The sequence below is a fragment of the Aquarana catesbeiana genome, linkage group LG01, assembly GCF_042186555.1.
Source record: "Aquarana catesbeiana isolate 2022-GZ linkage group LG01, ASM4218655v1, whole genome shotgun sequence".
NCBI classification, from domain to species: Eukaryota; Metazoa; Chordata; class Amphibia; order Anura; family Ranidae; genus Aquarana; species Aquarana catesbeiana.
This window is the reverse complement of record NC_133324.1, coordinates 476,544,487-476,567,872: the sequence shown is the minus strand read 5'-3', so window position 1 is coordinate 476,567,872 and position 23,386 is coordinate 476,544,487. Positions and strand designations below refer to the sequence as shown.

Here is a 23,386-nt window from a genome sequence, read left to right as displayed (position 1 = left end):
ATTTTACAAATGTAACACCTTGTTTATATGCTGTGATATTCTTAGGGTTGCCACCTCATCCCTTTAAAACTGAACACATATGAATTACAAAGGTTCTGAGGCTAATTTAATGGAGTTAAGGCACCAAGTGTGTTTAATTACCTCCTTAATCAGTCACAGAACCTGTGTAATTAATATGTGTTCGGTTTTAAAGGGATGAGGTGGCAACCCTAGATATTCTGGTGGTCCGGATCATTAGCCAGCCATGTCTTTGTAAAGCAAATGGTCTTTATTTCTCCAAAAAAGCAAACAAAACAACTTATCTTTAGTATAAAGAAACAAAACAGTCCATGAACTCTGGTATAAAGCAAATCTTTGGCTTACCACCAGCATAAACCTGCTCTACAACAGGATTTAAAGTTCCAGCCTGCTCCAGAGGTCCAGGAGAAAAAAACACAAAAACCCAGCAGAGTCTCAGTAGGCAAACAGTCCACAGATCTCACAACCACTGTTTCCTGTTCCACACAAGCCCTCATCAACATCTGCTGACTGCTTCCTCGCCTTTTCAGGTCTCTCTAACAGGTGGGTTATTTTTTTCGGTCCCCCTTAAAGGGACCCCAATAAAAATAATGGTGACACGTAACTATTTTCCAGGACCCATCACCGGTATCCTGTACAATATTCATCTTTCCTGTATCATGATCCTTTCTAGAGAAGACTGATCTTCCTGAACCAAAGTATACTGACTCTTAAATCCTTGCTATGGAATCCTCTGCTTCCTAAACCTTTCCCTAAGCCTCATGCATTGATTTCTCTGGTGGTAGGTCCATTATTGGCATCAGTTGGGGAAAGAATGCATGAGAAATCAGTTCAGAATTCAAAAGATATACAGTGATGTCAGTAGGAAGGAAGATAGCTATAAGGTTACAATAAAACTATTGTGGGAAATTGTTTTTTAACTAGATCATGAAAAGGACATTTGGATGATTATATGCTCTAAAGTGACTGAAGAATAAATATTCCAGCCTAATGAGCGAGAACTGTTTATATGATCAGGAACAGACATCCTGCAGCACTTGGCACAAAAAAGTGATATGTAACCATTGTTTTATGCGTCTCAGGATTCATCCGAGAATTTGATAAGTTCCACAGAATCGAACACCATTATCCACTTAATTTTACAATAGAGACACTCTGGGATACAGCTGTAATTATATATCCACGAGCAGCATTACCACTTTATTGGATGAATAATGCATGCTTGTTTGCTAGAGTTTGAACTCTATAGAGGCTGTTGGCGAGAATTAATCTCTGACTCTGTTTACCTTTTCAATTATTCACAGCACAAAATAACAACATAAACAGCCATTCTGAGCACTTGTCTCCATTGCTGTCAAATAAAAGTGAGAGGAATATTTTCCTGCTCAGATATGGAACTCATAACATAAACCAGTGAGCCATTCTGGAGGAATAATTTACTGGATATGTTGTCATTTTGGTTGTAATTTCTTGTGCTATTAGTACAACTATACTGCTGTATATGGACTGAGTTGAAGCTTATTGTATTTGAAAAATAATTATAAACACGTCTTTGGATATAATGTCTAGTCTATTTTTTGGAACTGAAAAACAACCAGCCAATTAGTTGAAACTTGAATGAAGCTGCAGCTTAATAATTTGTCATTAAAATGTTTGATAGCATTGAACTACTAATATTCATTTGTGAAAAAGCAGATGGTACTTCAATTTTTTTCTAAGAACAAAAACAAGACTGGAGAGAGTTATTAAAAATGTGCGATTGTGGGAGCATTTCATAGGACCATTAATAAGTGTGCCAGCTTTCCCCAAAAAATAGAAGGATGTCTGGACAAAACAAGATTTAGAAGGAAGGCTTTCCAATACAGTGGCTGCACTAATAACTTCACATGGCAGTCGGCCAAAATATTTGGGCATTTAAGGCTTGCCTAGAGGGCAATAATTTGCATTTTTGCCTTTCAGACATGTTTGTTTAATCTATGTGAGTGGCTAGGAACAGAATAAACACTTGTGCAAAAAAAATGTGCAATATTAGCGAAGTCTACCAGAATAAAGTAGATGTCAACCCTAACTGAATAATATTTATTTGCTAAAGCATTACCTGTAATAAACAATAGCCAATAGAGAGCCAAAAGCAAATTATTATAAACAGGAGAGCAGATACACCATGACCCATGAGGCACCTTCACACCTTTTGTGATGTGGTGTATTATCACACACACACATAAACACGCGTTATGAAGTATGTTGCCATATGTTGCATTAAGGCAGCTAATTTATTTCTAACCTACAAAAAGAGGGAAATTTGTCATATTGAACCCGGGATGGAGGCACAATATATGTGCCTCATTTAAAGTCCCAAACTCCCCATTTATTTCTAACTAATCCCAGTACACTGAAAAATGGAACTGACTCATTTTCCTGATGCAGAACACCACAACCTAGGGTAGTGCACACTGTGCATTGTGGTGTATTGCAATGCAGGTCTTTCGCCTTAATACAGTGGGGTGCCATTCAGAATAGATGGTACCACAACGCATGCATACTGCAGTAGCACAAATTACTGCAATGCAGAGGTAGGAACCTTTATGCCGCGTACACACGGGCGGACTTTTTGACGGACTTTCCAACGGACTTTAGATAGAACGGACTTGCCTACACACGATTAACCAAAGTCGGACGGATCGTACGTGATGACATACGACCGGACTAAAATAAGAAAGTTCATAGCCAGTAGCCAATAGCTGCCCTAGCGTCAGTTTTTGTCTGTCGGACTAGCATACAGACAAGCAGACTTTTCGACCGGACTCGAGTCCGTCGGAAAGATTTTATTTTATTTATTTTATTTTATTTCTAGGACCGTTGGACTTTGGGGAAAAAAAGTCAGCTGAAGCCCACACACGGTCGAATTGTCTGACGGAGTCCGGTCCGCCGGACCTAGCCTGTCGAAAAGTCCACTTGTGTGTACGCGGCATAAGAAACACAATTTCCTGCATCTCTGGTAGTTGTTTAATGCAACATCATATGTAATATTCTCACCTTTAATCTCTGCCATAACTATGCATGTGTGTGTTTTCATCTGAAAAATAGTAAAAACAAAAATGCATTAGTATCAATCTAGATAACACAAACAGTATATTTTTCATAATCGATATCTGCCTAGGAGCAGATCAACTGTTCTTCATATGACATTGTTTGCATCTGCTGATGGTAGCTCAGTCACTACCCATTGTAATGTAAAATAGAGGATGTGGGGTAGTTCTCTTACACTTCCTGCCCTGTCTTATGGATTCCTGATCTAAACTTCATCAGTTAATAGCCAAGCCTTGGTATCACACTAACAAGATCAGATGCTATAGCTCCAGAAGACACAATGAGGCTTGGGGCTTTAAAGAGGCAGTTTCTCTTCTGTCAAACTGTGACCCTATTCTGACAGCTAGATGTATGGATTCAAAGAGGATCAAATGTAAGTGCATTGATTATCAGTCTACCAAAAAAATGTACGGACAACACTGATGACCTAGCTGCACTGCATTAGCAAGCAGGATGGCAGCCTAACTATTTTTACAGTAGAACGGTAGGACATCACCAGCACTTCATTGCAAACATGTACACTCATTTATTAGCGCAATGTCTCATTAGTCAAATAAGCCAACGTCTTGGAGCTGCATAGGGTCCCTTCCTCAAGGTGACATAATGACAACTTATAATGCAATATTATTATTATTATAAATATAAAGTCCATATGCAGCACTGAAGGTAAGAGATAGATGAATTGATGGTGGGTACAGGTGGATGTGGGAATGAAGAACCTAACACCAACTTCAGTGCAAAATGAAATACACACCACCGTGCTGACAAAGATTTCTTCTTACCAGAAAACAGGCATAGACAAGCATTTGACACATCCAATAGCTTAAACAGGCAACGTCATCAGCTTTCTCATCAGAAACAGAATGAGAGCTCTTTTCAAAACACCAACCGTGGGAAGGGGAACAGCGCGCGGAATGCCGGGAGAAGGGGGAGGAGCCGAGAAAAGAGTGCGCACCTGACCGACTGAATCAGTGAGCTTCATCTCCTCACTGAGAACCACCATATATACCCAGAGAGGATCCATATACCTTTAGAGCTCTCCTTCTGTTTCTGATGAGAAAGCTGATGACGTTGCCTGTTTAAGCTATTGGATGTGTCATATACCCAAATGCTTGTCTATGCCTGTTTTCTGATAAGAAGATATATTTGTCAGTACGGTGGTGTTTGTTTCATTTTGCACTGAAGTTGGTGTGAGGTTCTTCATTCCCACGTCCACCTGTACCCACTGTCTCTTCATCTATCTCTTACCTTCAGCGCTGCATATGGACTTTATGTTTTTTATTTATATTGCAATCAATATAATTTATGCCAGCTGCTTTAATTTATTATTTGTTTTTTACATCCAAGCACGGATATTGCCCTCTGTTTTTTAATATTATTATTATACAGTATTTATACAGCGCCAACAGTATGTGCATCACTTCACAATGTTAGGGCAAACGTTAGGGCAAACAGTACAGTTACAATACAATTCATTACAGGGGGAATCTGAGGGTCCTGCCCGTTGGTATACTCCAATTTTTTTTAGTGTAGCATCGTAGTGCTTTCTCAAGTTGGATTATGTCACTAATGACATCACTGAGGTGGGTATTTGGTTCTGCATGTCCACTTATGTATATATACATGTTTCATTCCATTGCAAGTTATCACTAAGTCGCCTTGAGAAAGGTACCCTGCGCAGCTCTGAAATGTTGACATGTTTGACTAATGAGAAATCACACTATTAAAAGGGTGTATATGTTTGCAATGGAGTGCTTGTGACTGCTGCTAGATTTTACTGTGATTTATGTGGTGCCATCCACTACAGTCACTACAAGCACCCATCTATGATCAAGATTAGACACTGAAAGGAGTGCCGTCCACATCCTTTGATTCATGACCTCTTTTACAAACAGAAATCTTCTATAATCAGTCAGCAACATGATGTGTTTGTGGCTGTGTTCTGCCCATGGCAGCGTGGCGCCCTATACAATGAGCTATATTAGCTATACAGAAATCCTGTGGTGGTCATAACTAATAGCTTCCATGGAGTACAGGTGTTACTGGGGTGGGAGTTTCTACATCAGCAAATATGCAGTAACAGCTCATGCTGTCAGCTATTGGTGCTATTAGCTTTATTTTATTTTACACACATAATATTGTGATAAACTGCAATAGATATACAGTAATAGATCTATAAACAAGGAAAACATATATGAATGCAAATGAAATTATATATATTTTTATATCTGACCCTTTGCATACAAATACATACCATATCTGTCTTTTATGATGATTGTTTTATAGTATTTCAGATAAAGACATTAAGTAACAACAAGGAAAAAAAAAAATATTTTTTTTTAATCATTCCTATTCATATACATTGCCACTAGCTGGAAAGACTCTAGGCAGTCAGGTGATAGCCTTTGGTCTTATGTCAAATAATACAGAATTGTGATCTCAAGTAACCCAGCTGATACAATGACGAAGTCACATGCCAGAGCATGTTTTATTTCCTTGTAACTGCCTTCAAAATTCAAATTCAAAAGTATTCAAAAAATACTTTCTTCCTATCCTAGAGGGAATAGACACAAAATATAATAAGAAAACATAGCGTGATTGTATTTATTTTCTTTATTTATTATGTTAAGAGCTAAAAAAACATTTAAAATACTTTTGCTTATTTTTTTAAGGCAGGTAAATATGAAATGTTAAAAGTGAAAAAAAATATTTTTACATTTTCAGACAATATATAGAGGTCCAGGCTCATTTTCATATATTTGTCTGATTATTCTTACTTATATCTCACACTATTGCCTGACTTTGAAATGTATCATACGTCCGCAGTCCTATCCCGTATTCTTGAGTGGTTCTCTCGCCCTATGACCAAAGTAGCCACGACGGTAGAACAGGACCTATCTACATACGACCTACGAGCGCTTCTTTGGGGCTATGGAGGGATATATAAATCCTTATCGACATTATCCCCCCTCACTAGGGATGCACTGACAATCTGGTACCGCAAAAGAGACACACTCTCACTATCCTCGGATCCTAGCCCCCTTACCTCCTTGTTTGACAACCCAAACCTTCCTGAAGGACACTCAACCCACTCTTTAGACGTATACAATAGAGATTTATGGCCCACTGCCCGCCAATTTGTTGACTCTACCCTAGGTACCTTCCTATCCACCCCCACAGACGTCTACTCCAAGATAACATGGCTCACTCGCGGACACCTAAACTCCTATTGTAAGACCCTACATGATTCCAGACAAACGCATAGACCCTTGACTGGGTTTGAACAATTATGTATCCTCCCCGAAACTCCACGACACACTTTATCATTGATATATAAATCAATTATAGACCATACTCACGAAGCTCTACCTAACTATACTACTAAATGGTCTGTGGAGGTCGGGAAAGATATAACTGATGCGGAATGGGGGAAAGCCTTCCTCTTCACGAACAAAACCTCCATATCAAGTTATACACAAGAGAAAAACTACAAATTGATGTCGAGGTGGTATCGGGTCCCAACTACTCTCAGGATCATGTTCCCATCTAACTCAGACAGATGCTGGAGATGCAACACAATGGAAGGTACTTATATACACATCTGGTGGGAATGTGATAGTATTCACCAATTCTGGACTCAAATTTTTCAAATTTACTCGGAAGTCTATAACAAGCCATTATTACCATCACCCTCTATAGCCCTCCTATCCATCCTCCCGGGGACAATCAAATCGCAAAAAAACGGCCTTCTGAAATTTTTTGTTAGTGCTGGTAGACAACTCATACCCAGACACTGGAAAACTACTACGCCCCCCTCCTTAATAGAATGGGTCAGAGAGGTAAACAACTACATGCTAATGGAAGAAATGCAGGCCCAAGCCCTAGACAAGTATGCCAAATTCTCTTTTGTCTGGAGTATCTGGAGGAGTTACTCTACCTCAGACAAACTCAAACAAAGACTCTCGGTTGAGAACCCCTCATAAGGATTGAACAACCCTTGTCCATTACACTCTATATTTATAGTAAAGTCCCTATATATAAATAGACCGAAGCTCGCTGTCTCCATACCCCTCCACCCCCCTCCCCTTTCTATTTTCTTTCTTCTCTATACCCATTCCGCCTTTTTATACTCTGTCTTTCCTACCTTTCTCCTTTTCTAGATCTCCGATATAATCTTTTTAGATGCAATATAAATATAGGATCTCCCATGGAAAGGGAGATCCAAATCTTTGATACTGAACATACTGATGTATCCTATGCACACGTTGAGTATTCTAGACTACCTATGTTTAGGGGTGCAGCAGGCTCCCAAAGGGGCACCCCAACTTAGAGTAGTGAATGCTTATATGTCAACATACACCTGTTGTACGGATTGAAAGTATTGCTCCACATATAATAACCCTGATACATGTAAACGCTTGCACTATTTCAATATTTAAAAGATATAACTGTTTATTAGGAGACTATATGTCAAGTAATTGGCACTGTTTACACTCCTTTATTTTGTCTTTCTTTTTTTTACGTTGTTTATACTGTTTATACTCTTTATACTCTTGCAAAAACATCAATAAAAACTTATTGAACCATATATCTCACACTATCTCACATCTAAAAATGCTACCTCTCCCCTCCAAACACCCATGACAACTAACCTTTGTATGGAACATGTATATACTTAGCTATTTCAGGCTGCTCCAGTCCAGTCAAGTGATCTCCCCTGTGCCAGCCAGCAGCAGCTGCAGGGAAGAGGAGAGAGCGCTTAACAACAGCTGGAATGACTGGGATTGGTGATGTCACCCATAGGCTCCGATGTTTTTGGCGCTCCCTCTTCTCACCTGCAGCTGGCAGCTGTTACTGGCTGACGCAGGGGAGCAGGATCATGTGACTGGACTTGAGCGGGCTAAAAATAGGTAACTATATACAGTATATCTTTCTTACAGAGGTTAATCAACATGGGTGTTAGGAGTGAGCATTTTTAGGATTACTTCAGTGTAGCCTGAAATTTTCCTTCAATGAGATTGACTGACTGAATGACTCATCCACCCCTTTCCCTACCTGAGTGCCATTTCGCATGGCGGTCTACAGACTTCGGAGGAAAAAAAGCATAATACCCTGTGAATTCTGTGTCACTTGTTGCTCCTTGCATTAAAGCGGAAGTATCTTCTAGATTGTGAGCTCTGACGAGCAGGGCCCATTGATTCCTCCTGTATGGATTTGTATTGTAAGTGTACTGTCTGCCCTCATGTTGTAAAGTGCTGCGTAAACTGCGTAAACTGTTGGCGCTATATAAATCCTGTATAATAATAATAATAATAATAATAAACCCATCCATAAAACAGTTTCATTCATGGCACGTGCCGGAAATGTAACACTCCCATTGGTTGTGCTCTCAACCAAACTGTCAAACCATCCAATGGCTGGTTTTTATAACTGATCACATGTGCAGCATCATGACAGTTGTAGATTAAACAGAGGCAAAGATGGCAGCTTCCTTGGCTGAAAACTATAGGGGGGTTTACTTACACTTTAAATGTGTATTTGTAAAATTAACCACTTGCCAACTGTCCATAGTAATTTTACTGCGAGCAGGCAGCATGTGCAGGCACAATCACATGTACGTTATTGTGCCTGCTCTGGATTAGGAGCGCTCTGCACTTCCCCTAGGGCACCCACTGTACCCACCCAGGACCCGGCTGCTCAAAGCGATCACAATGTCAACCAAAAGGTGCTATCAATGAATCTCATTCCTAACAGCTCTGCTTCCTATACCAGTAAGCTGTCATTGGCCCACAGCTATCACATGATACCTGGGCCAATCACAGCACCCTGTAGCCAATCACAAATCACAAGAAATCACAACTGTTATAAATAAAACTCATTAATGACATTTCAAAGCATTGCTGTTACAATGATGGTCAGTACTGTAATAGTCACACAGTACCGTGTTACTATTTTTAACAAACTGTCACCAGTCAGTGTCCCTAACACCTCCACCCCAGTCATATGATGACGCTGTACTGCACTGGTGACAGTATGTGAAAAAAAAATTGATTTTTTTTTCTTTAATGCCTTCATTTCCAAAAAATTGTGACAAAAAAAAAATTACAACTTCAAAAAACTCACCATGCCTCTTACTAATCTCCTTAGACTGTCTACTTTCCAAAAAGGGGTCATTTGTGGGGTCTTTCCACTGTCCTGGCATTTTAAGGGCCTCAAGAATCAAGCTTGACCATCAGTACATCAGAAATGATTAGTTTTCGTATATATATATACATATACATATATACAGATATACATGTGTGTATATATATATATATATATATAATAGGAAGGGCCTCGGGCTCGAAGGAAAGGGCCCCTGGACCAATCGAAAAGGGGGGCCCTTCATGGTTTCTTGCACCGGGGCCCTATAGGTTCTAGTTACGCCTCTGCCTGTACAAATTGATGAAAAGCTGACATGTGCCAAAGGCCAGTGGAGAATTAGCTACAGTCCTGTCAGCATAGGGCCCTTTAACTCTCTGGCCCCTTAACTCTGGGAGCATTGTGATTCATAGAGTAAAGTAAATGACACGATTCCTTTTGCAGAGCTCCTCACCAGCAGCAAGCAGTAGTAAGCACCGACTAGTTAAATACACAGTGGTTGGCAATAAGCTTCTCATCACTCTGAGGCAATTTGTTTCTAGATGGACCTTCCTGTGAACAGGATGAATGTGGATTGAACAAAGGCCACTGTACTTCTGACTGGATGAAAGCCTCTGTGATGCCAGCAACTGGATAAGGTCCAGGTGAAAGGCAGCCTGCAAGCTCTGGGCCTCCTACTCAAGCCTGTACCTCTCTGTTGATCTCCCAAACTCATTTTATAAATAGCTCCTTGCATCCAGTTTCTCTTCCATATAGCCTGTCCTGTCCCTTGCTACTCTTTCTTTCCAGACTACCCATCTATCCTTGGGATCATGGCTTAGCTTAGGCTGCTCACAGTCCGCCTCCTCATGGGATCCTGGCTCTGCTCATTGGTTTCCCTGTCCCCCAAAACACTGGCCCCTGGTCTCCCCCAGCCATTCTTGCGCTCTCTACCTCCCGTCTCCCCTCCAATGGGTCAGGTGGGTGCAGCCAATTAAAGTCTTCCTTCCCACCTCCTCTCCCTGCACTTTCAATCTCCAGCAGGGAGGGAGAAAAAAACTGCGAGAAAGGCACGACATCCTTCCAGGTGGCTAAATAGGGGGCTGCCAGTCAGCACTAAATATATAACACGCATTACATTGATTTTTGAGCATATGTGAATTTGTTGGTTTTTTTTCTGGAGTTCAGCTAGAGCAAACCAACAAATCTACTTTAATGTCCCCCTCTTCAACTGCACATACTCACCTTTCCTCTCCTACTGCTCCATTCAACCTCTGGAAGCTGGAAAAGGAAGCCCTGTGTAAGCTACAAGTGGTTTTAGAAGGTTAAGAATGTTAAAGCTGGTAATAAGGGGAATTTGTACTTAGAGTGACTGTCACTAAAACAAATCCTCAAAGTGTTTCCAGTAGAAATTTGACATACTGGAAGCATTCATTACTGAAGATTTTTTAGCGAACGATTTCTCCTTACTACAGCAGCAATTAGTGGCAGGAGTAAGGGTAAGTGGCTATGATCTTCTTTTGAAGGGAACACTTTGTTTTAGAAATCAAGTTATATTGCTTTAAAAGTATCAAATGATATATCACATTGTTCAAAACAAATCTTAATGCCTAAGCACAATTTTGCAACTTTTACATGTTTTAGTATAACTGTATATATCATCACAACTGCTTTGTGCATCCATTTGGATTATACCACATTTTTTTTCAGGACAAATTGGACTTTCATTTGGTGGTAAATGGGAATGGATATCTCCTGCTTTTTTTCTATTATCAAAGATAAACTGGCCCAAAATAGTAAAAAAATATATTTTTTTTAAATTTAGCTGTACACTTTTTGCTACTACCATAACCTACTACCAAAGAACAACCCAAAATAAATTTTCCTCCTCCTGACGATCGCAGCGATACTATATATGTGTATGTCCATTGTTGTCTGTACCCGTAGTACAGGCCAAAAACAATAGTGTGCATTTTGCTTTTTTTTTTTTATCCTATCCAAAACACACTGACAATAACTGACACTGATACTAATTAACCACTTACAGACCGGAAGATTTTCCCCCTTAATGACAGGCCATTTTTTGCCATATGGCACTGTATCACTTTAACTGACAATTGCGCAGTCATGCGACGTTGTACCCAAACAAAATTGACGTGCTTTCTTTCCCACAAATAGATCTTTATTTTGGTAGTATTTGATCACCTCTGTGGTTTTTATTTTTTGCGCTATAAACAAAAAAAAAAGCGACAATTTTGAAAAGAAAACAATATTTTTTACTTTTTGCTATAATAAATATTCAATAAATGTAAAAAAAATAGTTTCCTCCCCAGTTTAGTCTGATATATATTCTTCTACATATTTTTGGTAAACAAAAATAGCAATAAGCCTATATTGATTGGTTTGCGCAAAAGTTATAGCGTCTATAAAATAGGGGATAGATTTATGGCATATGTATTATTATTTTTTTACTAGTAATGGCGGCGATCTGTGTTTTTAGCGGGACTGCGACATTGCGGCATGCAGATCGGACACTTTTGACACTTTTTGGGACCATTGACATTTATACAGCGATCAGTGCTATAAAAATGCACTGATTACTATGTAAATGTCACTGGAAGGGAAGAGGTTAACACTAGGGGGCGATCGAGGTCTTAAATGTGTTCCCTCATGTGTGTTTCTAACTGTGGGGGGATGGGACTGACTGGTGGAGGAGACATATCACTGTTCCTAATCACTAGGAACAGCAGATCTGTCTCTCCTCCCATGTCAGAACGGGGATCTGTCTGTTTACATTGACAGATCCGCGTTCTGTCTCTCGTGCCTGCAATCCCAGGTGGCCATCACAGACGCCGGCCACATGCATCGGGTCCCCCCGCCGTGCAGCGGGCGCCTGCTGTCGCCCTTAAAGGTGCCGATGTACACCTACAGCAATTTGTGGGAACGTGCTGACCTGCTGCAGTATGAGAGAGAGAGAGAGATGATGTATCTCTCTCCTCCATTTACAGAGAGAGAAAACATGGGGGCGGGCTTCACAGTGGCTGATCACTTTGATGGCCAATCAGAGGCTATCACAGCGATCTGGTGACCCAGAATCAGGAGTTCCGGGTAATGATTGTTAGTACGGAGCCAGGGGCTCTCAGCGAGCTCCCAGTACAAAGGGAGAGATGCAAATATGTGGCCCCACGGAAAAAATCCCAGTCCAGTGGGGCCGCATATTTGCATACCCTCGGCGCCAAGGGGTTAATAAAGAAAACAGTGCATATATTGCACAGGGAACACATAATGCAGCAAAACAAAAGGACTACTGTACATGAAAACTGTCTATGATGGCAGATGTTTAAATGAATGATCAGTGCGTATCCAATCTGCATTAGTCCTACTTGTATATAATAAATGTAATTTGGCATTCTTTTACACAGAACTTCTACAAAGCAATCTCCTAAAGCAATCAATGCTACTATAAAATTCACTGCTACAAACTGCTGTAGATAAATGCTTACCATCTTCAATATACAGTATATATATTTACAGTGTATACCCTCAGCAGTGTAAATAAAGTATCTTTTCGTGGCTATGTAAAGCATACCTTACATAGGTATGAATGCGACATAATTATGATGAAAATGTCTGTTGCTAGTCAATGTTCACACCTGACTGCTATTTACAAAATCATTTTATGGTTTTATTTGAATAGCATCTTGACAGGTGTCCTTTATAACCAAGCTTTAATGTGGTTGTATGGAACTGCTATAAATCCCCCCCCCCAACACTTATATACATTGGGAGAATCTAACAGAAAAGCAATATTTACTTTGGGTTAAGAGAAAACTTCCTTATATATGAAGAAAAGCAAATCACAAAAATGTCCCAGCACCACCGGACACACTCCCAGCCGCCGAGGACAAATCGGGCGAGGCAGGGCTCGCTTGATACATAGTTCACAGAGACCCGACGGACCAGGAAGGGAGGACCCAAGATGGCACTGGAGGAGAAGAAGGCCGCTCGGCAACACGCGGCTCCACACCCTGAGATGTCGGCATCCCCGATTACTTTGCCACAGTCGGTGAGTGACTCTGCTCCCCCTGCATCCCCAGGCTCTGTTTCCCCCCAAGTCCATGGCCTCGATCCTGCAGACTTGCTGAGGGATGGTGACCTTAAGCGCTACATCTGGTCTCTCCCCACTAGAGAGGACCTGGAGCGCTTCACAGCCAGGATAGAAAAGGCATTCACACAGAACATTGCACAGCTGAAAGCAGATACCACTCACCTGGGGGGCAGGATGGAGACCCTAGAACAGCAATTGGATGATACTCTCCCCCGCATTGCCATGCTGCAAGAAAGATGCACTGCACAAGACCACAAAATGGAGGCCCTGATATCCCAGCTGGCAGCAGACGCGCAAATATACGCATTCGCGGCTTGCCAGAGGCCACTGCACCCAGAGATATCATCCCCTCCCTGGTCGGAGTGTTTAGGGTAATACTGGGGCTCCCAGATACTGCCTCGGTAGAAATTTATCGAGCACACAGAGCTCTGAAGCCGCCTTCACAGGACCCTGAGACCCCATGGGACATTATTTGCAAGCTCCATAAATACATGCTGAAAGATCGCATTATGCAAAAAATGCGGAACAAACCATACTTTGATTTTGATAGGGGCAAAGCTGTTTCTCTATCAGGACTTCTCTAGGTGCACCCTTATGTAACGCAGAGCTCTGCGTCCTTTGCTATCCATCCATTCAGGATGCAGGCCTTATCTACCGCTGGGGTTTCCCCTTTAGCCTGCAAGTGATGAAGGAGGGGCGACAAGTTACACTATGCAGCAAGGATGATTTACCGCACTTCCTCTCTGCTCTGGAGGTCGGAGACGTGGACTTTCCGGACGAGAGGGACAACCTGGATTTCCCTGCTTTCTCCCTCAGCCATGGCTAACCGCAGGAGGCAAAGACCGCTCCAGGGGTGGCAAACGCTGTACTACCAGCACCTCTCCTGGCCCTTCTACCACCAGAGACTGATGGAACTTTTCCCTCTGGCTCCTGGGCGACCCAAGTGCCTTCTCTCACTGGGCCCAGTCACTCCTAGCCTCAATGGCTGGAAAGTGGTTTCACTACTGGGATTGTGCCATTGTTGTTTTCCACAGGTTACCGGCATATTATCTCTGCCCTACCTGTAGGACTCTGGACATCAACAATCAGCCTCCCCTGCATGATTATTGATACCCTGTAGATTGTGGGTTCTTCATTTTCCCCATGTTGGTTTATGTTCCCCCAGTAGGCCTATACATAAATGGTGTAGATCCTATATGGGATGGTGGACAGTGGCCTGGGCCTTCCTTGTAGTTGGGGAGTGCCCTGTGCTTGGCTAGCTGAATTATCTGATACATAGCAGGCCAGTTAGATTCCACCTGCTTTGATAGGTTGTATCTTCTAATTTGTTCAGTTGCTCTGATTTATATGTTAATGTGTTGTCATTTTTTTCTCCGCTCCCTCCCTCTTCACTCGGAGTTCTCTAGGGCACGCTACCTATCACATCACTCACGCCATGATCAGTGGTGCTCCTCTAGTCTGAAGGTATGCCTGGGCCTTCATGGCATCTGTTAAGGTAATATCTTACAATGTTCGGGGTCTCTGCTCTCCATGCAAACAAAGCAAGCTGTGGTTAGAATTGAAAAGGCTAGGGGCTCAGGTATTGTTTCTACAGGAGACACATTTTACCTCCCAGTCCACAGCTAAACTACCCACCCACTTAAATGGTTCCTGAGCTCCTCGACGGTCTCCAAGGCAAAAGGTACGGCCATAGCTATCCACAAATCATGCCCCTTTCAACCTATAGGCCATTTTTCAGATCCTTTGGGCAGGTTTGTCTTCCTGAAAGGGAAAATAGCTGAGATAATATACATTTTGCAAACGTATACTCCCCTACCTCTAATCAGCTTGCCTTTCTGGATGCCACTTTGGAGCGGCTGACTGAATTTAGGGAGGGCCATCTGATCTTAGGGAGAGATTTCAATGTAAGCCCAGATCCCTTGCTTGACACGTCCCATAGCCGCTCGACTCATTCATACGCATTCCTCAAACATTTTCGAAAAACCCTCCAATCCCACCTCCTATATGATAGCTGGCGGGTACTATTTCCCTCGGATAGGGACTACAGCTACTATTCTAAAGTACATGATGTATATGCCCCCTTAGATTTCTTCTTTGGGGACCAGTTTACCCTTGAGCTACTGCAGGCTGCATCCATAGAGAATATTGCTATCTCAGACCATGCGCCAGTGTTGGCCACTCTTACCCTACCACACAGTACCCAGCGTACATGGTCTTGGCGACTGAATGTGAACCTTTTGGATGACATTGCAGTGGTGACGGGGGTTTCTGATACCCTAACACACTACTTTAAGCAGAATTCTACTGGTGATATGGGTGAAGGGATGATTTGGGAGGGACACAAGGCAGTGGTACAGGGTGAGCTGATCTCGCAAGGGGCCAGGTGCAAGTGTGCGTGACAGGCTGACTTCCAGAGAGTCATGGATGCCCTTCAACGGGCAGAACTCTGTCATAAGCATTGCGGGGACCCTGAGGCACTAAAGAGGTTGCTGGGAGAGAGCTTTTCTCATGCCTACTGGATCGCAAAGTCTGCAGGCAGCTTCATTACCTCTCCCATAAATACGATGAGCATGGTAACAAATGCAGTAGGATGCTTGCTATAGCCCTTAGGAAGCATTGGGCTCAAACATAAGTCCACAAACTCCAGTCCACTTCTGGAGGGGCGGTCTCACACTCCTCTAAGATTGCTTCTCTGTTCTGTGACTAATATGCGGAACTTTATTCATTGGATGCTGGTATGTTCCCTGATGCCAGGGCCTCTAGACGATCTGACATTCAAGATTATCTGGCAGCCTCTGGGCTCCCTTCCTTGTCAGAGGAACAAAGGCCAGCTTTGGAGTCCCCTGTCGAGCCCTCTGAAATCGAGGCGACAATAAAATCACTACCCATTTGGAAAAGTCCCGTTCCTAATGGATACACAAAGGCATGCTAAAGTACTTTCCTCCCCCTTCTAATCAGCCCTATGTATAGTTACTTTAATTCCATAGCCAAAGGAAATCCGATCCCCCCTGAAGCTTTATTAACCCACATTACAGCTCTTTCAAAGGAAGGCATGGATCCTACTTTAGCGCATAACTACCGTCCAATATCACTATTGAACGTGGACGTAAAAATTCTGACGAAAATACTAGCAAACCATCGGAAACACCTTATTCCCCACATTGTACACCCAGACCAAACAGGCTTTGTTGCAAGCCGAGAGGGACGCAATAATTCCCTCAGGTCTATTCCCCTCGTCCATTGGGCATGCACCAGCTCAGCACAGGGTTCTTACCTTGTCCTCTCCATGGACGCGGAGAAGGCCTTTGACCGGGTGGAGTGGTCCTTCTTAAGAGCAGTTTTGGAGACCATGGGACTAGGTCCCTACATGCTGACATGGATCATGGCCTTCTATTCCACCCCCAGTGCCCAGGTCGAGGTGAATGGCCTCTTCCCCCCCCCGATTCCCGATCAGGAAGGGCATGAGACAGGGGTGCCCCCTTTTGCCCCTCCTATTCACCCTTAATTTTGAACCGCTGCTGTGTAAGATACGGGCTAACCCGGACATTAAAGGGCTGACGGTTGGAAACATGGAACACAAATTATTGGCCTATGCGGATGATGTATTGTTCCACTTAATGGAACCCCTGATATCATTGCCGAGCCTCATGAAGGAACTTCATCAGTTTGGAGCTCTCTCCAATTTTAAAATAAATTATTCAAAGTCAGAGATCTTACTGATAGTACTTTCCCCTTCACTTGCGTATAGCCTACAGGCGGCGTTCCCCTTTACGTGGGCTAAGTCTTCCAGAAAACACCTGGATATTCAAATCACTGATCGCTTTGAGGCTCTTTACCATAGTAACTACCCCTCACTACTGGCAGTGGCTCGAGACGATCTCAAACACTGGACTAAAACTGCCTTTACTTGGTTAGGGCGGGTGAATATCATCCTCTCCCTTAACGACCCAGGCTCTTAAGATCTGGGACAGGATCAATAGTTTAGACTCACTGGCCCCCCTGTGTCCCCGCTAGCCCCGCTTGGGGGCTTTCGCTGGTTTCCCCCAGGAAAACAAATAGTATTCTTTAAGAAGTAGTAGATAGAAAAAAATTGGGATTTTTAAGGTGCAAATAAAGAAAATTGTCAATTATATAAAAGATGTATTTATTTGAAAAATAGAAATTCATCAAATAAAAGCACAAAATAGGAAATAAATATGGCAAGTACAGTTCAATACAGTAACAGTTATACAGCAACACAAGATGGACTTCCCAACATGTTTCGCCCCTATAACTGGCTTCTTCAGGGGATGCTGGTCACATGCACGGTACAGTGCCTTCTAACAGAAAATAGATAAACAGTTGAATAGATTAGAGTGTTTCAAGTGTCTATACAGGTGATTCACGTTTTACAGATCTTACAAAATTATCTATGCATATGCGTCTCCCAAAAAACAGGGCACTGCGGCTTACCCGTATCTCCTATGGATAGGGGACTTGTTGCTACTGCCAGGATGACTGATGGTTTCTGCTACATCAGACTACCCATGTGCTACAGGCGACCATAGACGGTAGAAAAGACCAACTGAAGACGGAAAAAGACAATACTGACCCTTAAAATCTGAAGGAAGGATGGAATCTCCTCTCAGACATAAGAGCAGAGAAAGTAAAGAGTCAAAGAGAACTTACAAGGGCAGATGCAGCAGCTAGCTTGATGCCAGGGGCCAACACACCATCAGATAATGAATCACTTAGCAAGCATATCTAGTGGAAAGAAAATGGGGCAATAATAAATAACCCGCTGTGTAAGCATCAGCAGGACAGAGACATAGTCTTCAAAAAAGAAAAAGGGGATGTTATAAATAGCTTTCATAATTGCTAGGAAAGCCTAGGATGTATTGGCTTGTGGTAGTTACCTGAATAGAAAATAGTGGTGTGCATGGGTCCCACGAATCCTGCAGCGTCTCCATGCTGCTAATGGTGGCTATCGTAAAGGCTGCACTGCGCATGCGTGCACATCTTGACACCTTCACCAACGCCGGGTCCTATGGCTCGGTCAAAGAGGTGAAGAAAGGAGTCCCTCTAGTGGTAGGAGGAGGAAATCCCACATGTCAAAAAGGCAAGTTGAGATTTCTAAACCACAGTGACGCACACACCGTGCGTGCAGGGAACTGGGTGTCGAGCTAAATAGCAGCGGCACCCTGGGCGTCCATACGGTCACCCAAAGCTGCACACAAGGACTAAGAGCAGAGTATTTCCCTAAAAGGAGGGGAAAAACCGGAGGCAGAGCTGTAGGTGGAAACAATACTGGGGAACAAGCATAGCCATGGAAAGGGAGACGCAGATACATTTACATTAGCAGATATACATAATTATTAATTATAGAAGCTTAGAAAAAAAGGAGCAAACATAATTTAATTAGCAATATGCATGAATTATATGACAATTAATAATATTTTATTGTATGGTATGATTAAATGTTAACCACTAATAATGACAAATTTTTATTAGTTGCTTTAAAGGGAAATGAAAATATATTTTTATTTTATTAAAAATTCAGAGAGGTCTGCATACATAGTAATTAATAATGATTTATGATATATTATTCATGGCCAAGGTGGAAGAAAAGGGGGGGGGGGGTTTGGGAAGGGGAAGAGATGTAATTAACCGATTAAGGACGAGGACGAAAGGGAAAAGGGGGAACGGGGAATGAGGAAAGGGGAAAGGGGGAGGGAGGGGAAAAGAGGGGAAGGGGGGGAAAGGAAGGGGGAATAGGAAGAGGAGGAAGAAAGGGGAAAGAGAGTGGAGGGGATAACAGTGGGGGGAAAAAAAGGGTGGGGAGAAGAGGAAGGGGGGGGGGGAAAAAAGGTGGAGAGAAGAGGGGAAAAGGGGGGAGAAAAGGAAGGGGAGAGGGGGGGAAACAGGGAAGGATTGAGAACAACAGAGGTTATAGGAACATCAGGGACTAATTTGTTATAAAAAAGGTTTATAACTAAGCATATCATTTATTCCAGGGTATACTGTGGCTTTAAGTAAATAGATCCATTGTGATTCTAATTGTAACAATTTTGGGTCGTTACTACCTCCTCTAATATCAGGGGGAATATGCTCAAGAACCAATATGCTCAAGAGCCATGAATTTGATGGTATTTAAACTGAAACCATGAAAGAGGCCTACATGGCATTTTATGTTTTTTTTTAGAGAAATATGATCATTTATTCTCTTGTGAAATGCATGTTTTGTTTTGCCTACGTAAAAGCATTTGCATGTACATTGCATAAGGTAAACGATGCCCTGAGTTTGGCATGTTACTCTTATGTCTAATTGATTGGATCTGTCCATTTGGTAATCTTACCTCATTGTTATTAGGCATAGAACAACATTTGTCGCATTTGCCACATGAAAAGGTGCCCGGAAATTGGCTAGGTAATGAAGGAGTTTTGTAGTGACTCTGGGTTAAGCGATCTTTAAGAGATTTGGCACGTCTGTAGGTAATTTGGGGTTGCTTCTCAACATATTTAGTAGCAATTAGATCTGCCAATAGAAGTGGCCAATACTTTTCAATAATTTGTCTCACTTGTTTGTGCTGCTTAGTATAGGCAGTATAATTCTAACAGTCTGGGACTTATTTGTGGTTGTTTTCTTATGTATCAAGGTATCTCTGACATGAGTCTTAGCTCTATTGAAAGCTTTCTTGAGGATACTATGAGTGTAGCCTCTTTCTCTTAAGCGACCGTATAAGAGATTTGTTTCATCTTGGAAATCACTATCTCTACTGCAGTTGTGTCGCAGTCTTAAATATTGACTGTGAGGGATGCTGTTAATCAACGACCTAGGGTGGGAGCTTGAAGCATGCAGGAAAGCATTGCTTGCTGATGGTTTTCTGAATAGAGTGGTACCAAGGGAGCCATCATGTTCCACAAAAATTTGAATGTCAAGAAAGCTAACAGTTTTTTGGTCACAGGACATGGTGAACGTCAAATTATATGTGTTGTCACCAATAATGGTCATGAATTCAGTCAGTTCTTGCAGGGAGCCCGTCCATATCAGGAAAATGTCATCTATGTAACGATGAAAAATCATCACAAGATCCAGATATTTTTTTATGTCATCCCTTGCAAATAAGTTCCTCTCCCACCCCCCAGATACAGGTTGGCATATGATGGGGCACATCGAGTCCCCATCGCAACCCCCTGCACCTGGAGGTAGTGGGAGGAACTGAACATGAAAACGTTCCTTGTGAGGATAAATTTCAACAGATCTAGTATGAATTCATTATATGAGTCAGCCATGTGACCCCGTTCCTGTAGATGTTCAGCTACAACTTTCAACCCCATATCGTGTGGGATGGCATTATATAGACTTTCCACGTCAATAGTGACAAGCCATGCATTTTTGGGGACTGTGATACCTTCAATCAATTTAATAAGATCAATTGTGTCTTGAACAAATGAAAACAGGGATTTGATAGGGGGGCTTAGATAGGTGTCTATTAAGCTGCTAGCTTTTTCTGTCAAACATCCACAGCCTGAAATGATGGGCCTACCAGGGGGATTAGTCAGAGATTTATGGACCTTTGGTAAGGCATAAAACTTTGGAACTCTCGGTGCTAAGATAGATCCAAGTCTGCTTGTCAATAAGGTTTTTCGATAATGCCTTGGTAATGATGTTTCTATACTCTCTACAATAAGATTCAATAACTTGTAGAGAGTATAGAAACTTCATTACCAAGGCATTATCGAAATGCATGGCTTGTCATCTCTTAAAGATCGCTTAACCCAGAGTCACTACAAAACTCCTTCATTACCTAGCCAATTTCCGGGCACCTTTTCATGCGGCAAATGTGACAAATGTCGTTCTATGCCTAATAACAATGAGGTAAGATTACCAAATGGACAGATCCATTCAATTAGACATAGAGTAACATGCCAAACTCAGGGCATCGTTTACCTTATGCAATGTACATGCAAATGCTTTTACGTAGGTAAAACAAAATGTCCATTTCACAAGAGAATAAATGATCATACTTCTCTCATAAAAAAACGTAAAATGGAAACGCCAATAAGTCGCCATGTAGGCCTCTTTCATGGTTTCAGTTTAAATACCATCAAATTCATGGCTCTTGAGCATATTCCCGCTGATGTTAGAGGAGGTAGTAACGACCAAAAATTGTTACAATTAGAATCACGATGGATCTATTTACTTAAAGCCACAGTATAACCTGGAATAAATGATATGCTTAGTTATAAACCTTTTTTATAACAAATTAGTCCCTGATGTTCCTATAACCTCTGTTGTTCTCAATCCTTTCCCCCCCCCCTCCCCTCCCCTTCCTTTTCTCACCCCTTTTCCCCTCTTCTCTCCTCCTTCTTTCTTTCTCCCCCCTCCTCTTCTCCCCCCCTTTTTTTTCCCACTGTCATCCCCTCCACTCTCTTTCCCCTTTCTTCCTCCCCTTCCTCTTCCCCCCTTCCCCTCTTTTCCCCTCCTTCCCCCTTTCTCCTTTCCCCATTCCCCGTTCCTCCTTTTCCCTTTCGTCCTCATCCTTAATCGGTTAATTACATCTCCTCCACTTCCCAAAACCCCCCTTTTTCTTCCACCTTGGTCGTGAATAATATATCATAAATCATTATTAATTACTATGTATGCAGACCTCTCTGAATTTTTAATAAAATAAAATATATTTTCATTTCCCTTTAAAGCAACTAACAAAAATTTGTCATTATTAGTAGTTAACATTTAATCATACCATAATAAAATATTATTAATTGTCATATAATTCATGCATATTGCTAATTAAATTATGTTTGCTCCTTTTTTTTCTAAGCTTCTATAATTAATAATTATGTATATCTGCTAATGTAAATGTATCTGCGTTTCCCTTTCCATGGCTATGCTCGTTTCCCAGTATTGTTTCCACCTACAGCTCTGCCTCCGGTTTTTCCCCTCCTTTCAGGGGAAATACTCTGCTCTTCTTAGTCCTTGTGTGCAGATTTGGGCGACCATATGGACGCCCAGGGTGCCGCTGCTATTTAGCTCGACACCCGCTTCCCTGCACATACGGTGTGTGTGTCACTGTGGTTTAGAAATCTCCACTTGCCTTTTTGACATGTGGGATTTCCTCCTCCTACCACCAGAGGGACTCCTTCCTTCACCTCTTTGACCAAGCCATAGGACCCGGCGGAGGTGAAGGTGTCAATCACCATGGTGATTGACCGGATGGACGGTATAAATAGCCACCATTAGCAGCATGGAGATGCTGCAGGATTCGTGGGACCCATGTACACCACTGTTTTCTATTCAGGTAACTACCACAAGCCAATTCATCCTAGGTTTTCCTAGCAATTATGAAAGCTATTTATAACATCCCCTTCCTTTTTTTTCTTTTTTGAAGACTATGTTTCTGTCCTGCTGATGCTTACAAAGTGGGTTATTTATTATTGCCCCATTTTCTTTTTACTAGATATGCTTGCTAAGTGATTCATTATCTGATGGTGTGTTGGCCCCTGGCATCAAGCTAGCTGCTGCATCTGCCCTTGTAAGTTCTCTTTTTGTCTCTTTTCTTTCTCTGCTCTTATGTCTGAGAGGAGATTCCATCCTTCCTTCAGATATTAAGGGTCAGTATTGTCTTTTTCGGTTTTTAGTTGATCTTTTCTACCGTCTATGGTCGTCTGTAGCACATGGGTAGTCTGATGTAGCAGAAACCACCAGTCATCCTGGCAGTAGCAACAAGTCCCCTATCCATAGGAGATACGGGTAAGCAGCAGTGCCCTGTTTTTTGGGAGACGCATATGCATAGATAATTTTGTAAGATCTGTAAAACGTGAATCACCTGTATAGACACTTGAATCACTCTACTCTATTCAACTGTTTATCTATTTTCTGTTAGAAGGCACTGTACCATGCATGTGACCAGCATTCCCTGAAGAAGCCAGTTATAGGGGCGAAACATGTTGGGAAGTCCATCTTGTATTGCTGTATCACTGTTACTGTATTGAACTGTACTTGCCATATTTATTTCCTATTTTGTGCTTTTATTGGATGAATTTCTATGAATAAATTTCAGGGGTTCC

The 23,386-nt window shown here is 42.0% G+C and overlaps 1 protein-coding gene across 3 annotated transcripts in view; it reads right to left on the bottom strand.

Moving 5' to 3' along the window:
• SUSD1 (sushi domain containing 1) overlaps positions 1-23,386 on the bottom strand; it is a 295,273-nt gene that overhangs the window by 38,342 nt on the left and 233,545 nt on the right. For all 3 annotated transcript variants that reach the window (XM_073591463.1, XM_073591465.1, XM_073591471.1), the window contains exon 23: positions 3,055-3,094. In XM_073591463.1, coding sequence (XP_073447564.1) covers positions 3,055-3,094 — 40 coding nt within the window. The remainder of the gene's footprint in view (positions 1-3,054; positions 3,095-23,386) is intronic.